Genomic DNA, 16,287 nt, shown 5'->3' with positions numbered 1-16,287 from the left:
GGCATTGACGCAACACATGGGTCCACCGATAACTGCTGCGCTACAACATTAGCATCTCTGCAAAATGAAAACAGTAACTTAACTGCTCTAAACGCTACAACTTACCATGGCTACGGCTACGTCATGGCACTCTGCCCACACACACTGCGTCACTTTCTTAATAGAACCGCTAGCCTGGCTACAGGTGCACGTTCCACACCAAGTCAATCTCTAAAAGGGCCATTACCTTCACTGAACTTGTTGCAGATTTGTTTTTTCTACACCGCGGTTCAGTGGCAGAGGTTTTACACGCACAAAAAAGCTATTTTGTGAGATAATGTAACTGGGCTGTCTAACTTAAGAGCTAGAGTTTAACTAGCACTAACTGTGAGAAATGAGTGACACAATTTATGTTTTAGCAACTGAGAAATGCCTCACAAATATCTAAGTACTGTTCATCACTTGTCCCTTTTTACTAAATACATTCGTGTAGATATCTATTAATGACTTACCCTTCATTTCAAGGATTCCAAATAATTAGGTCGAAATTGAAGGGCATGCGATTTAAATGTCCCGCTTCTACCTTTTTTCTGCATCCGGTGGGCGTGGAGCATGCGCAATAGGTAACCTCTCAGAGTCGTTGGTTTGAAGGACCTCATTCTCATTGGATTAACATTAATGAAATTAATTTATCCGAATTTTCTTTTAGTCATTCCAACAAATATGAGCCAATCATTTAATGAATACAAACACAATAAACTAATTTAATACCAACATATCTCTAGTTTGCTAATCAAACACATGCCCTTGTTGATTTTTTTGGTGTATAATTATTGTAAGTGAAAGTGAGTGTTTTAAATACTTATCAGGTAATATTTTGCTCATTTGAAATGATAAAGACTGATACATTTGTGGAAATTTAAATTTGTGGATTTAATAGTGATATCATTATAGTTTGCTATATTAAAACATATGCTTCATCAGTGGTATATTGCCCTGAACACTTGAATGCTGTGTACAATTCTTCCAACTCTAAGACTGGTTGTGTTTCACACCTGCTCCATGAATACTTGTTAATTTCACAGGCACAGAAAGTTTTGATTTTATGATTGAGAGCAAAGCATTGCTGTGCACCACTCACATCACAGTTGCACCTCTAGCCTCTGAGAATAACAGTCAGTCAAAAGGGAATCTGGGGCAAAGAGGCCTGAAAGGGAGACATATAGCATAAAACGTAGATAGCCAAAGAAAGTGGAGATTCTGCCAAAAGCGATGAAGACAAGACGACAGGGCTCTGTGTGGGATTTCACTTTGGATTTTGGCCCTGCAGGGATATGAGGAAGCACAACTGACAGGACTTGCGTGGAGAAGTCGGCTCTATTCAATATAACTAAGTAAAGGATGCCCCAAGTCGTCACTGATGCACCAGCATAAATCCTCCAAGGTACAATATTGCCTTAGTAAAGTTAGCTTTACCTCTCTGGTTGTAGAGAGCTAAAACACAACGTAATGTACAAGATCTTGCTCCTTGTTTTCCACTGAACACATTCAGGATAATAGAAAGAATCTTCAGAGGTAGAATAGATACTGTAAATTCAGGTTTAAAGGATAACTATCTAACCACTGTGCTCCAAATGCAGAGCAGGGCAGACGTAGCAAATGTGAAAGCATTCCCTACAGCAATGTAAAAACAGCGAACAGACACCATGACAACTTTAGTTGAGATTTATTTCACATTTTTTGCTACATTCCTCTTAACTCAAATCTAGGGAGCGTAGGTGGGTCAGTCGTCTTAGAAATACTTTATATTCAACTTCATATCAATATGTGCTACAAGTAAAAGTGATCTTGGAGTGGGTAGTACAATAAGCTTTTAATCTGTTCAGTCATGTCTGAGGCAACAAATTTGCTTGAAAAAGATTCAATGTAAAAAACACAAACACATATACAATGAAAAACTTTACAGGTCATCACTCAGAGGAATATTATGATCCAATTAAATAATTCCCAAGGTAGCACATGGGGGTTAGTAGTTCATACTCCCCAATGAGGCAAATGGTGTGACATAATAATTTACTAAATTATTTTCTTTACTGCTTATAGAATGGTCTTTGATGTAAAATTTTTGATGATACTAATGTCAACTATATTTTATGGCATAATCCAATAAAATAACTTCCATTAAGGTAAAAAAAAACAAAAAAAAAACAACACTTCATTTGTATCACAATATTCAACATCATGTTAATTGTAAAAAAAAAAAAAAGAAAAAAAAAAAGATGCTTTGTTGAAACTAATTGTTTATGACAACTGAGACATTCTGTACTGTATGCAACACATTTGTGACCTTTTTACAGCGAGGGATAAAAACAGACGTAGCCAATTGGCCAGTGAGACAACAAAATCAAGTCACTGGTGACAAGCTATGCAACATACTACATAAGCGATAAAAGCCTTTTTAATTTATATGGGTATAATAGAAATCATATTCAACCTAATGTAGGCTCCAAGTTTTAAAACAAACTTTGTTTGGGGATCCAGCGTATATAAATCCTTTTTAAATTGGTTTATGGGGGCTAGACAATCACAAATGTCCTTGCAATCTCAAACTTATCAAATGTCTTGTATCTTCTTATGGCAAAAATCTCCTGTTGCACCTCTTTTTTATTCTCTAGATGGTTCTCAAGTTTAAGAAAACAAAACATCAACAAGGAAACGAAGAAAAACAGAGTCCACAGAGCTCTGCAGCATCGAGCGTTTGGCTGCCGCAGAAAAGTCTAGCACCTCCTACTGCTCAGGAGGATTCTAGTCCAGCTGCTCCTGCTTTATCCTGTTTGAATTGGGTCCTCGCTGACCTGTCCTCCTCAGTTCCCTCCTCAGGACGTACTCGCTGAATTGGGATGAGTCCACGCCTCCGCCGCAGGAGCCGGCAATCTCGAAGCCACGTTGTTGGAGACGCTCTAGAACCTAAAAAACAGATGGAACGTAAAGAAGGAGGGAGCTTTCAGTAGCAATACAGGACATCACTTATAGAAGGAAAAAGCATCATTAGCACCCATTATAAGCAGTCCGATACAGATAGCGCTTACTCATCTATCTTTGATGGTCAGTGTCAACCTTGTAATCCAGATGCCAGATAAATCATTTGTGGAGGTCTACAATTCATCATAAACTATGGTGCTAAAACATTAATGTAACCTCTAACCTTTTGTTCATTACTGCGAAACTGGAAAGCACAGAATAATCTGACACTCCTTCACTTATATGCTGCAGAGTTAGTGCTAAGTCTAGCATTGGAAACAGCTTTGGGAGTAAGCTGCAGCGACATACGGCCTGTGACGGGAATTTGGATGAGACTTCCACAAAACCAAGAGCCTCTCATTTTGCCTCATGCCTCATTTTCATTGTTTTCTGGTATATATGTGTGTTTTTCTGTGTGTGTGTGTGTGTGTGTGTGTGTGTGTGTGTGTGTGTGTGTGTGTGTGTGTGTAGCTGTTCCTGATCTCACAGCCTTGCAGACATCTACAGACGTGTCCGGGGGGGCTGTAGGATCACATTCCATCGAAGAGGCCCCAGGGAGCAGTGAGGCTTTCTCTCTGCCACTTGGCTCAGTGTGGGCTGCTCAGCAAAACCCCCTCTCCCCATTTCTCCCCCAGCCCCAGGCCCAAGCCTCCGCCAAAACTACAAAGGTCCCCCTACTGCTGGCAGCTCTCTATGCCCCCCTTCTTTCTCTCAAAACCCCCGCCCTGCCTCCATTAGCCGCAGATACAGCATCCACCGCCGGCGTGCTTTAATAACCAAACAGGATTATGGGCCCTGCCTGGGGACAACCTGCCAGGGAGCATGCTCACTCTCTTGCTCGCTCTCCACGACTCACACACTTCAGAGACGGGTTTGTTTGTGTGTGTTTTGGGAAGGAGATGGAGATTTGACTTCCTCAGATGGAGACACAGTCCAAATCATTGTGAAATCTTTTTAAATATGCCTCTCCTCCATCTTTTATTGATGCATATCTGAGGATTTTACCATCAATGAATTAGTGAAATATCAATATATAATTAGAGAAATACAATATTGCCAAATACATGCTGAATATAAAAGATGAATTTAACACATTTTTCTGAATATAGAAGCTTTGATTTTACAGTCCTGCTTTAAGTCTTACAAGTACGGTTTGGCCTAGAACCCAAAGGATAGAATAATATTAAATCCTCTCTATACAGTGTCAAGAGCACACTGGCCTTCAGTCCTTCAAAGGAACTTGGATAATGAAAGACTTCAAGTTATAGTTTCGCTCCTCTACAAATCACAACTTTCCCAACAACTTAAAAATGTTATGGAAAGACTAGTTTTCTAACTTCATTGCTGTACCACTATCCTGCAGAAGAACTGCTGGTATTCCTCCACTTATGCATCTGGATTCACGTGGATCTGTGTAACTCTGTCTTTGAACTATTTGGTAAGAAATCTTACTGAAAATGTGTCCCATTGATTTGTTTCTCGGATGTTCCCTAACAAAAATATATGGAGTTGCTTGGCTTGATTTTGATTTTAAATTGAGCATTGATCCAGCAACCCCCTCAGACACTCAGGGGCATCGTCTCATCTTATGTCTACTTATGTGTTTCACAGCATCCTGAATTGCCTACTTCCTCTTGCTGTCAGCCAGTTTCCCCCCACCCGAGTGTGCACATTCATGTGACTCTCCACCATGATTTAAGACGCCCAATATTCCTTCACTTGATGGGATGAAGTCAACAATGAGCCAATTTACTCTCCAATTTTAGCAGGTTGGCAAACGATGTCCGCTTAAGATTGAAAGTTTAAAACACCCAAAATGACATAAGGATTTACTTGTAACTGTTTTTCAATGAACACAGGAGGCAATATTGGGAAAGATGTGAGGACCGTATTATGAGTGTTGCAAAGGGATACATAAGAAATAACTACTGTAGCTGACTATTCACCGGCTCCAGAGCAAAAGTCAAAATCATTATTCCAGTCAGATCACAGAAAAGTAAAGATGGTGGTAGACTTGCGTAATGATGGCTTACTAAACTGATGCTTTGATGAACTCATCAAAGAACTTATTTTTCTGCAAGGCTGTTCTTGTGATTCGATTAGATTAAAAAAGATAAGATTTTGCAATCAGACATAAGTACAATTTGAAAAGTCTACAGTATAACAGCAGATGAAAAGAAGCTGAATGAACAGATCATCACCTCAGCTCCTTGGGCTTATAATTCAATGGAAAAAATACAGAAAAAAAAAACACTCCTCTATCCAAACTTTCAGTGTTTATACTTATTGAGGAATAAACCACCCAGTATAAATAACCATACACCCACAGCAGCCAAAATCTCCGATTACCTGGACAGAGTTGAGGTGGCAGTACCCATTGAGTGGGAAGCGGATGACGTGCGTGGAGTCATGGTTCCATCCGGCATTGACAGAGTTACACATGACATCACCAATCTCCGGAAACACGTCTTCGATCAGAGCCTTGTCGCCGCTGAGCGTGATCCTCTCGCCCAGGTCGGGCGCAACACGCACCACCAAGCACTCGCAGGGACGTGACACCCGGCCCAGCTCCTGGTCCTGGCGCCAGCGCTCCAGCTCCGCAAGCATGGGCTGCAGCTGGAAGTACCGCGCCTCCTCATACAGCAGACTGTAGTCCTGAAAGAGGGGAAAGAAATTGTATTAAATATGTTGCTTGATATTGTGGTTCTGTTTATGTTCATTTTTACTGCACCAGGTCAGCTAGTACCAAATCTCATCAGTACCGAATGTTTTTAAGGAGCAGGTTTGGGGCTTCTTGGTGGCTTAGAGGTTATCTCTACTCCATTTCCTGCCAGCTCTATACTGTCTCCTGTCTACTAACTCTAATAAGTCAAAAATACTCCGCGAACAAGCTGTATAAAATTTCAAAACTATGAACTATGATGATAATATGCAGGGCTTTGAGATAAACAGTGGAAACCCAATACTTTCCAACATAAATTAAGGTTGTATCAATTAATATTTAATCAGTATATAATGATGAATATTTAGAATGATTTTGTTGACAGAAAAAGACCAGAAACTCTTTCAAACGTTCCAACAATAACATATTTACATGTATTGTTAAAAGATACATCCCCTGGTTGTCAAGGTAGACTGCACTGAACTGGAGGCTGCTAGCTAAACGCAGCATGAAGTACATGTTGCTATGCCACAGAACAAAATAACCAAAAACAGACTCAACTTAATCAGTTTAAGGTTGTGATTTTCTTTCTAATGTGCATCCAAACCCAAAAAAAGACACAACTGAGAAGTTCGAAACCACCGTTCTACATGAACGAGCAATAAACCCAGGCCAAGACACTATTCAGCAAAAATTACAAAAGATACCGAGTGGAGGAGATGTGGTGCGACATGTAACACAGGGCTGCGTGGGGCAGAGGAGGAGATCCTTTACCCGCAGGACTGCAGAGCCTAAAATCGCACCACATTTAAGTTTTCTCATGCTCCTCTCACAAATCTACCCAATGTGAATGTGGCCTCAGCCTGAACTTGAGCCTGTCTTTTGTCTTTGCTTATTTTAGCTGACATACTTTCCACTGATTGAGTCACACTGCGGACAGTCCATCAGATAATGTGGTTATTTGTTTTCTCCCAGGGCAAGCAAAGTAATTACTGACTAAATGACACATAAGAGTAAAAAAGAAGAAATGCTAATGTGTCACATACAGTGAGACTCGCCATGGATGGAGAAGTGGCACGAGAACATACAGCCATGGCAAAATTTAGCACATGCAATGCGGTCATGGGCGCCACAGATTCAAGCTTATCGCTTCCCTTACATATCTCAAAAGAATCTTTGGCTGCTACTAGCTGGAGGGGAACAAACTGCATCCCATGATGAATAAATGCATCAGGGTTGAGCTTTGTTTGGAAGAGCCCTGATATTTTGTCTCCAGCATGGGAACCTTTTTTTCAGCGATTCAAGGAAGACCAGTGACCAAAGGCATCCAATGGCCTTAGCATTCATTGTGCGCGCTAAGTTGTAGGATTGCTGACTGGCTGATGGGAATTCACAGTTTCTAGGATGGACATCCACTCACTTTGAAGTCATCTGGGATGAGGAGCTTGGACGTCCTGAGGAAGTTGAGGATGTAGCGGAACATGTGTCCATCCCTGTCAATGAAGTAGTGCTGCTTCAGGCTGTCCAGGACTATAGGCTCTGTGCCATCAAAGAGACGGCCAATTCTACCCACAGAGGCGGGAGGGGTGGCAGGTTAGACAGAGAGGGAGGGGAGGGAGAGGGACAACATGTCAACATTAACAAAAGTTCATAGCATGATTCTATTTAAAACATCATCTCTACAGTGCTGCTCTGGAGATCATTACTGCACCTTATGTGGTGGGAGAGAAAGGATGTAAAAAAGAAAAAAAGAAAGAAAGAGAATCAAAAATGACACAGTGAAGCAAGAGCATGTGCAAAGGATTGTGACTCACTCAGTTTTCTCAAGCTCTGAAATGTTTTTCACACCTTAGCACAGACTTGCACAGATTACCAAGCTCGCATCAGCCGGAAAAGGAAGAAGGATAGAAAGAAAGACAGAAGGAAAAATAAAGACAGACAGAAAGAAAGGAAAAAATTATAAACAGAGGTGGTCTGGAGAGGTCAGGGCCAGCTGGTTGTTTGTTGCCCTAGGCAGGGTGCCAGTCACCCTCAGGCCCGGGCTCGGAGCGACAGTGCGGCCTCCCAGCCTCCAGATGGCCCCATGCCCTTTGGCCCTTTACTGCTGCTGTGACATCTGTCAGAATAACCAAGTTGCTTTTGTCTGAGCGCTGCATCCTGCACTTGAAAGCTCCTACAAATTGTTTACCACTCAAAATAACTGTAGGCTTCATACTTGACAAGGAGACATTTTGTGATAGTACCTTGATAAATCCTAAAGCGACTGATGAAGGAAGATATGTGGAGCAAATGTTTGATTAAAAAAGCTCAGCATTTGTACCATTTGTGAGTGCATCCATGGGATATTTTTGTGATTTGAAGAGATGTGACATTTGACTGTTTAATGTCACAGGATGACATTAAACATAAAACAGGATGGCATTACAACAGTGATGCTGACAAACACGTCTGACTCGAACAGAATGAACTCCCCACAACAACACAGAACCTTTTCACAATTTCATTTCCTGTTCCATGCAAAAACACTCAAACTGTCACTCATGGCCAAAAAAAAAAAAAAACCCCACAAACTTTATCTCCATAACACACTTAAAATACACAATCAAGGTAGAGCAGACTCACCGGGACTCTGGGAATTTTGTTAAGGTGGCCAGACTGCTGGTGTACATGTGTCCGCCCACATCGATGTGCACAGGGGCGTTGGACTTGGTGAGCTGTGCAGGTGTGGGGATGCCCTGGTTACTCAAGGGAGACACTGGTGACCGTGTGATCATGGGCCTGGACATGCTGGAGCGATTATCCTGTTTCAGACAAGGCAAGGGAGAAAACACAATGACACGTGGAGGTGAGATTGACAAGAAGATGCATCGGATTCTGTTTTCCTGCTGCAAATCAAAGATGAAAAAAAGACACTGTTACCACAACCGTGCAGGAGTTTATGAATAGGGTTTTTGAATATTAAGATTTAGAAATACATTTTTAAAAAATCAGACACAAAAATCAAAATATGTCTGCCGTGTAACACACTCCACAGTGTAGGAGTGCAAGGGAAGATTTTTCTGTGCAAGTTAGAGCAGCCTGACCTTGACCTGAATGTTGCCACAAAGCACATGCATCCACTCCTGTGGGCCATAATCTCCAAAACCAAATTAATTTGGAGCATCAATCTCACAGTCTTGGAAATGAGCAATAATGACTCTTGATTTGAATACTGTAATAGGATTTGGAGAAACTGTCTCCTGTTAACCTACAAACACCATTAGCAAGACAATTTCTTTTCAGCTCTCAGAAGAAAATGACTTTACCCCCCAAAAGTTTCAGAGCACTGAGTGAGGATGGGAGGGAAGAAAATAGTGTCTGGGAGATCGCATTTAATGAAGATAACTGGATTTGCTGGGGAAAAAAAAGAGATTAACAGTAAATGAAAGTAGGAAACAAGGCAACAAGAGGAGTGTGCGTGCGAGACATTGAAATATACGTGACAATTAAGTGCGCACTCCACATTTAAGGACAGCAGGAAGACAATCTATTCACACACTGCATTCAATAAAAGCTATTCACTTCGCTCCTCCAGCTGAAGTGACAGGTCGACCCCAGTGTTTCTGTGTTTTTTTTCTTTCTTTCTTTCTTTCTTTCTTTCTTTCTTTCTTTCTTTCTTTCTTTCCTTCTTATCTCCCTTTCAATATCGGACTTTACGCGTTTACCTGCGCCGGCATCACTGTGGTTGGAGAAGAAGTCACCGAATGGTCATTTTGCTTGAGAGACGCTGCGGGAACAGGCTCTCCTCTGACTGCGAACATCAGTGAGGGCTCCCTGCACTCCGCCGCTCGGATCGGGAGCCGTTTGAGGGAAGCGTGCACGGACTCATCCGCAGAACTGATTGGACGCGGTCGCTTTCTCGCTTTCTGATGCGTTAAGTCCATGATATCCGTTTCGTCCATTACCGCGCTGACTTTTTCCTTTTTTTTTTTTTTTTTTTTTTCTTTTTTTTTTTCTAAAGGTTAACAGATGTGACGCGGTTGGCTCTTCTTTCTTTCTTTTTTTTCTTCCTCCAACACACCTGCAAAAATGTGGAGAGGGGGCTTATAGCGAACACACCGGGGGAAGAGCGGCGCCGTGGCTGTCACACGGAGCAGCGTCTTTGCAATGGCTGGGAGAAGTCAAAGCCCCCGACAACATTAGCATTGTAGCGCCTGCGGCTTTTTTTGGGCTGTCGCTGTTTCAGTGGCAGGTATGTGTGTCGCATTTTCAGAATAAAACAAACGCTGCCTGATAAAATGTGATCGTCTTGTTTTGTCCGAGTCGGATCAACGCGCACATCTGGACCTTCCACAGCTGGCCTTTGCCCCCCACCCCCTTCTTTTTTTTTTTTTTTTTTTTTTTTTTTTTTTTGGGAGCAGTGTTTCTGTGCGCGGTCACACTCCTCCTGATGTTGCTGCCCCATTGTTCAGCAGCTCAAACCCTCCTTCAACACAACAGTCCCACAAAGTCACAAAGTTCAGTCAGTGACAAAACCAACAAGGTGGCTGTAACCCAATCCAGTACCAGGGCAAAAAATGCCCCTTATACCCCCCCCCCACACACACACACACACACACACACACACACACACACATATGATCATAAGCCACCTGACTGATCACCATCTTTCCATTCACACAAAAACATCACATCTAAAGTAGCACCTCACATCCCTCCAAAACCTCTGTCCCTCAAGAGAGGACAGACACTTCCTGATCAGTTCCTCATTGGCTTTATGCTTCACAAAGGTCAGAGTTGCTGTATAATAACAGATGACCACATCAGCACAGCAACACCACCGCCACCACCACCACCACCACCACACTAACCCTAATGACATCAGGGAGTGTAAAAAACAGACCACAACATGTCCAATTGCTGTTAAAAGTACTGCCACAGCACTCTCCTGGGCTGTTTTTCATAGAAAATGCAAGGAATCCACAATTTTTAATAACATTCAGATTAAAATTAATTAGTTCAACCACTGGCCTTAAAACATCCACATTCCCGCTTCTCATTGGCAGTGTGAGTTTCACACCTAGATACCCAATTAGCAATTAAGCTTGCCTTTGAGTGTAGGCCTCCAATGCGGTGTGTGATCCTGGTCTGATTTGCATGCCGCTTGTGCACGCGCTGATAAGCGCAGGCAGCAGCCATACATAGTTTTAAAATTCAACTCCAGAATCCCTCGCAGAAGGCAAAGGGGCCTGCAGGGCAAAAGAGAGAGAAATCACATGGCTGCTCTTCAAAAGGGGACCTGTGTAAGGCAGCCGGCAAAGTGCGTGGGATCACACTCAGAATGCAGGTAATTTGTTCCCTGACTAATTTGTGGAGATGGTGGTGTGTGTGTGTGTATGTGAGTGTGTGTGTGTGAGTGAGTGAGTGAGTGTGAGAGCGAGTGTGTGCCTGTGGAGAGTAAGTTCTGAAAACAGCTTGGTGGAATTGGATTTCCTCAAAGCCTTGTCATCGCAAAGGTGGATTGAGTGTAAAATCTGTAAGGCATTATGGAAAATTGCAGGGGAGAGAGAAGAGAGAGTGAAAGAGAACGGTTGGTTGGGTGGTTGGGTGGGTGGGAGGTGGTGGTGGTGGTGAGGTGGGGGGGGTATCGCAGGTTGTGGGATTGGGCTCTTATATCACAAAATCATTCGGAGTTGGTGGAAGTAAAGGCAACATGTGTTGTGGACCTTTTCTTGGAGTAATGTCTGCTGCCTTTTACACTTCCTACCTCAAGGACAGTTCAAAGGTCGCGGCATCATCAGAACCCATCAGTAAGCATGTGAATGTGGGACCGATCACTGATGCTCATCACATGTGCGACTGCAGATCCTCTGCACCAACTCTTTTTTTCCTACCTGTTGCCATTTTGAATTTGGCACAGAGCTACAAAACGTCTCCTGTGCGACTGTGTGTGTGCGTGGAACGTGTTCCCAAAGTTTCCAGTCTTTGTGAAACAACTCGAAATGTATGTGTTTACGGCTTTTGCTCCTTCACTCGTCTTGTGTAATCTTGTTGCACCACAGTATGCACAAACAAATCTAAAACAGACACAGTGCATCAAAGCATGGAGTACATGGGTTGCTCCAGTTACTACTGTTGTTTTCCACCAGTGACAGGCCTGTTATGCAAAAGGATAATTTTCTTCCTTTATATTTTAAGAAACAAACACTATAACTCTTGCTCAGTGCGCAGGCTATTACCCATTCATGCATTCAAAAAACCTGGGAAGCTAGTATCTGTCTGCCACTGCAATAATCAAAGGGCCTGTTGGGATCAGCATATACAACAAACTAGCTTTCAATTTTCCATCCCACAATGCAGCACTTCAGTGTTTCGACATATCGCACAAGACACAATTAGCATTTCAGATCAGAGCATTAACATTCAGTTTGAGGCAGGCAGACTGGTATTTACATAATCTGGATGGGTTGTCTCTGCTTTGGTGCCCACGGCCATTTCAAATGTCCACACACAGACAACTACAGACTTTGGGCTAACTTCAGTCACTGCAAAAAAAAAAAAAAAAAAAAAAAAAAAACAGGTAGAGAGACTGTCATAACAAAAAGGCGTGGGCAAATATTATAGGCTGGTGGTCTGGTCAGGTGTGTGTATCTTTGCATCTCAGAACTGGATGTTAGTTATTATAAGGTGACTAATCACAACTACAAAGCAATACTTTTCAATAGTTTGCTAATATAATTGTTTAAACTTCCAGTTAAACTCGTGTTCTCTCCTCTCCCTCTGTCACGACATGTTGACATGCAGTTAAGTCCTGAATTTTGACAATAATGGTGTTATTTTGCGTGTTTAAAAATGCATGGATTTCAGAGATACGTGTAAGGTTGTTTGTGGTTTGCATCGTGTCATACTCGCAGCTTAAAGCTGGCAGATTGCTCAGTAACAGCAGTCGCTCTGTCGCCTATTAAGTGAAAGGATGGAGAGGTTGCCTGGAAGAGGAGGAAAAAAAAAGTTACTGGTGTAAATAAACTATGCTGACCTGCTCCTTAAAGTGAAAATATAACATTGGGATGAAACACATTATATATTTGGAAAGTAAGTACATTTAAGTGAAATAATCATTTGCACTGTTTTTGAGAATCCATAGAATCAACAATGCTTCAGAACTTTGCCACTCTGTTAACAATGAATAAAAGGCAATGTGAACTTCATCAGTACTCCAGTAACCTATTTATCAAATACAAGCACATAATTATTCCCTGAATTTTACCACAAGTAGGGCTACTATGGCTCTTTGTGGAGTTGTTGTAGCAGTGACATCACAGATAAGGAAGTGTGATGAGCACTGTGTTGCTGCAGGCTGTTGGAGACGGTGGTGCATGTTCACTGGCACAGACTGAACTGTCCCAGGGCACAGGAGTGGCAGAGCCATAATATGAAATATAATAACAGCATTTCCGCCCAAGGAGTTCTAATACAGTCAAGCACCACTAACTTTAAAAGCTGATGGTGTATTCTGACAAATGTAATGTAGACTAACTGATTTGCCTTATAAATATTTGTCTTCTACCAAGATCAGTCTGTTTGTTAAATGTAATTTTAATGGGAAACAGATGCAGCAGCTACAGATGCTGTACATACAGTAAAGTGGTGTGGATTTGTCATTACAGCGCCATCAAGTGATCGGTCCTGACAAGCCCAACATCTCAGTCTCACTCTGTTTATTCATGCGTCCACTGAAACCGGTGAAACCGACCACAGGCTTTCCTCACAGGTGACCTGAAGTTGGAGGATTTTATTTGGTGATCTGACATGAAATAAACGTCATCCGAAATCTTATCCTCCCTGTAGTGCAGTGAGAAATGTTTTAAGTGACCAAATGCACAATGTATTTTTTTTTGTTTGTACATTTTTAAAAGTCTAAACTTTATGAAGAGAAGTAGGTGTTTATTTACGCAATGCACGGCCCCATAGGCGGAATAATAGGTCCAGATTATTACTTAGTAAACTATATTTGCCGATTCGCATCCGGACCTTGGAGTTGATTACGCACGGCGCGGTCAGAGAGCCAAGAGAGGGAAAAGAGAGGACACAATTCGCTCCTATTTGTGTCTTCGTTTACATAAATATGATTCTCTTAACACGACCACGGCTCCTATTAAAAGGCTGCTTCACAGATTCTGCATTGACGTGTGTAAAAGGTACATCCTGTCTTACAGAATAAGAAAAAAAAAGCCTGCGGCAAAATTACTCCACAATGGCGTCTTTCATTAGACGATCTGGGGCAGCCAGGAAGCAGAACTGTTTCATGACAAAACTGACTTCGAAAAAGGAAAAAAAAAAAAAATCATCGTGGAAACGACAAAAACACGGGTTTGAGTAAGTTATGAACAAGTTATACAGCAACAGCGACACGGAGACGGTGATGTTGTTCGGAGCTGAAACGCGCCAGGAGCGAATTCACACGGTGGATAAGTAAGAGTGTTTGCTCGACAAGATCGCAGTCTAATCCGCTGCTCGTTTAGACGAGATGTACCACAGCCTTGTATATTGTAGTCACGCGCATACATTTGTACAGTTACTAAGGAACAATAGCCAGGAAGTGGTTAAATATTTTTTAAGAACTGTACCGCTCGAATCGCTTGGCACATGCGTAAAAGCTGCTGCGCCTCAATGTCCCAGTCCATCCAGCCTCGGAAATAATAGCAAACCAAATAAATCTCCGCTTACCTGATACATAGAGCGGCACAAAAGTATCTTTTTGTGCACCTTTTCCCTCCGATTTGGCCCACGATCTGCTTCTCTTCCTACACCAGTGAGAAATGCAATAGCTTGGCTAAGGTAGACAGAACAAAATACAGAGAATACTTGCTCCAGGGCTCCGAAACCCCTCAAGGCAAAGATCAGGATACAATTAGCTCATGTCTCTGCCCCAGTCTAAACCAATCTGCAGAATAAAACTGCGAGCAAAGGGATCACAGCAGCAGAGCCTCAGTCTTTGTTGAGTTTATGTTTTTATAAAATCAAATAAAGAAATCTTTTTTTTTTCTGCATTTACAACACCCTCACTCCTCCTGCCTCCAACTTGCCTATTGCCTCCCTCTCGCAGAGAAGCTGATTTTAATCGTTATGATTAGTTTTGATGTAACGTTCCCCGGGGCGATTTCTACAAATGGATGGAGTGTTTCTTTGCCAGGGAGGAAAAGCAGCAGATGATGATAATTATATAGATTGTTGGTGGAGCTTTTTTTTTTCCCCCCCTTCTACCTCTCAAACATCTAACCTATCTAAGTCTGTTTCTTTAACACATGTCATACACTCTGCATGTGCATTAGGCAACTTGTTGATGAGCCTGGAATCAACTTATTAAATTAATGGAATGTGGTTAATGAAATTCTCACTCTGTAGTCTCTCCTTTGTAATCTTTTCAGTCTCTTTTCCTCCCTTTGGACAACCTCCAAATGACGTAGTTGTATAAATAAGCACTTGCAGCTTGCCTTGCCCCAATCAAGTCTGAATCAGTGCCTGAGGGTGATGTCGAGCTCATTTCAAATGTTCAACCATGCATGATTTCAGGAAGATTGAGGCACTTCTGAGGCTTTTAGAATTACTTGGGGGATGCAGACAGTAGAGGAATGACTTGTTTAAAGACATTCCTGTTGTAAAATCCCTTCATGTGAACATGCATAATTATTCTGTCTGAGTCCAGAGTGCTATTCTGTGCCCAAACATTGAATTGACATAGTTATTTCTTGACATTCTCACCAGTTATCCCCACGCCATGTACAACAGAATAAGGCTGAAATATCCACTCTCGCGCCCCCTACTGTTCAGAAGACCTACTTCTTTTTTCTTTTTTTTTTAACAGCAGCTATGAAAGCAAATCAGTATAGGCATGTTATTGTAACATAACCCATCATAGGAACAAATAAAACATCCATTTGAAAAAAATATTTACAAACAGGCTGAGGATTGAAATGTTCACCCAGGGAGGAAACTGAATCCAAATTTGTTTTGAAGCAACAGTGGAATAAGAAATCCACGTCGAGGGACGAGTGACTGAGGGATGTGAGAGCGTACAAACAAAAGCATTTTTCCACTTCTTCTCATCAAAGGAGTTCCCTTCTCACAGCATCTTTGTGTGGATGATAAACAGAGTTGTTCTTGAGGAAGAGCCAGCACATCCTCGATCCCCATCCAATCCAGGGATCATTAAACTTTCCACTTTTTGACCATGTATGTCCCACAGGAAAACAAACACAGGATTAAAGTGTCACCATGAAGTTATTTGCCCCAGAGGTTATACTGGCCGGCACACACAAATACACTAAGCCTTGGCTACCAAGGATACACTCACACACACACACTCACACACACATTTTTAATGCCATTAATCTGACAAACTAGTGAGTGGAGAACACCGCGGGCCTTAAAATCCCATACGTTATCCATTTTCCACACAAATGGAGCCCATTCCTAATGGGATCCTCTCACTTTAGTATTTCAAATATGCATCAGATGTTGTTGAACCTAAACAGAGTTCCTTGAATGCATGTGGTGCTTGGTGCCAAAAAAAACCCTAAAAAAAAAGAAAAAAAAAAGTCATTGTTCTAATGCTGCTGTGGAGGTTTAGTATTTTCCTTGGATCT

General features: G+C 42.0%; 1 protein-coding gene across 2 annotated transcripts; it reads right to left on the bottom strand.

Moving 5' to 3' along the window:
• Positions 1-1,689: 1,689 nt before the first annotated feature.
• On the bottom strand, positions 1,690-14,626 carry kctd1 (potassium channel tetramerization domain containing 1). 2 transcript variants are annotated; one of them, XM_022758026.1, is made up of 5 exons: positions 14,369-14,626; positions 8,285-8,463; positions 7,083-7,227; positions 5,350-5,655; positions 1,690-2,946 (listed from the first exon to the last, which is right to left on the bottom strand). In XM_022758026.1, exons 1-5 carry the CDS (start codon positions 14,375-14,377, stop codon positions 2,785-2,787), a joined length of 801 nt encoding a protein of 266 aa, XP_022613747.1. In that variant the 5' UTR covers positions 14,378-14,626; the 3' UTR covers positions 1,690-2,784. The 2 variants fall into 2 exon arrangements, with proteins under 2 accessions (XP_022613747.1, XP_022613746.1); XM_022758025.1 differs by lacking the exon at positions 14,369-14,626 and adding an exon at positions 9,367-9,604.
• Between the last annotated feature and the right edge of the window lie 1,661 nt (positions 14,627-16,287).

Source organism: Seriola dumerili, unplaced genomic scaffold (genome assembly GCF_002260705.1).
Source record: "Seriola dumerili isolate Sdu_G_001 unplaced genomic scaffold, Sdu_1.0 BDQW01000291.1, whole genome shotgun sequence".
Classification (NCBI taxonomy): domain Eukaryota; kingdom Metazoa; phylum Chordata; class Actinopteri; order Carangiformes; family Carangidae; genus Seriola; species Seriola dumerili.
The sequence above is the reverse complement of the archived record's forward strand: the minus strand, read 5'-3'. Positions and strand labels throughout refer to the sequence as shown.

What these genes read in the sequence shown, in the direction of transcription:
- kctd1 (XM_022758025.1), bottom strand. Translation starts at nt 9,603, where the DNA reads ATGGACGAAACGGATATCATGGACTTAACGCATCAGAAAGCGAGAAAG. An exon ending in CCACAGTGATGCCGGCGCAG is followed by an intron (nt 8,464 to 9,366) that starts GTAAACGCGTAA and finishes TGTCTGAAACAG; the next exon opens with GATAATCGCTCCAGCATGTC. An exon ending in TCATCCCAGATGACTTCAAA is followed by an intron (nt 5,656 to 7,082) that starts GTGAGTGGATGT and finishes CCCCTCTTTCAG; the next exon opens with GACTACAGTCTGCTGTATGA.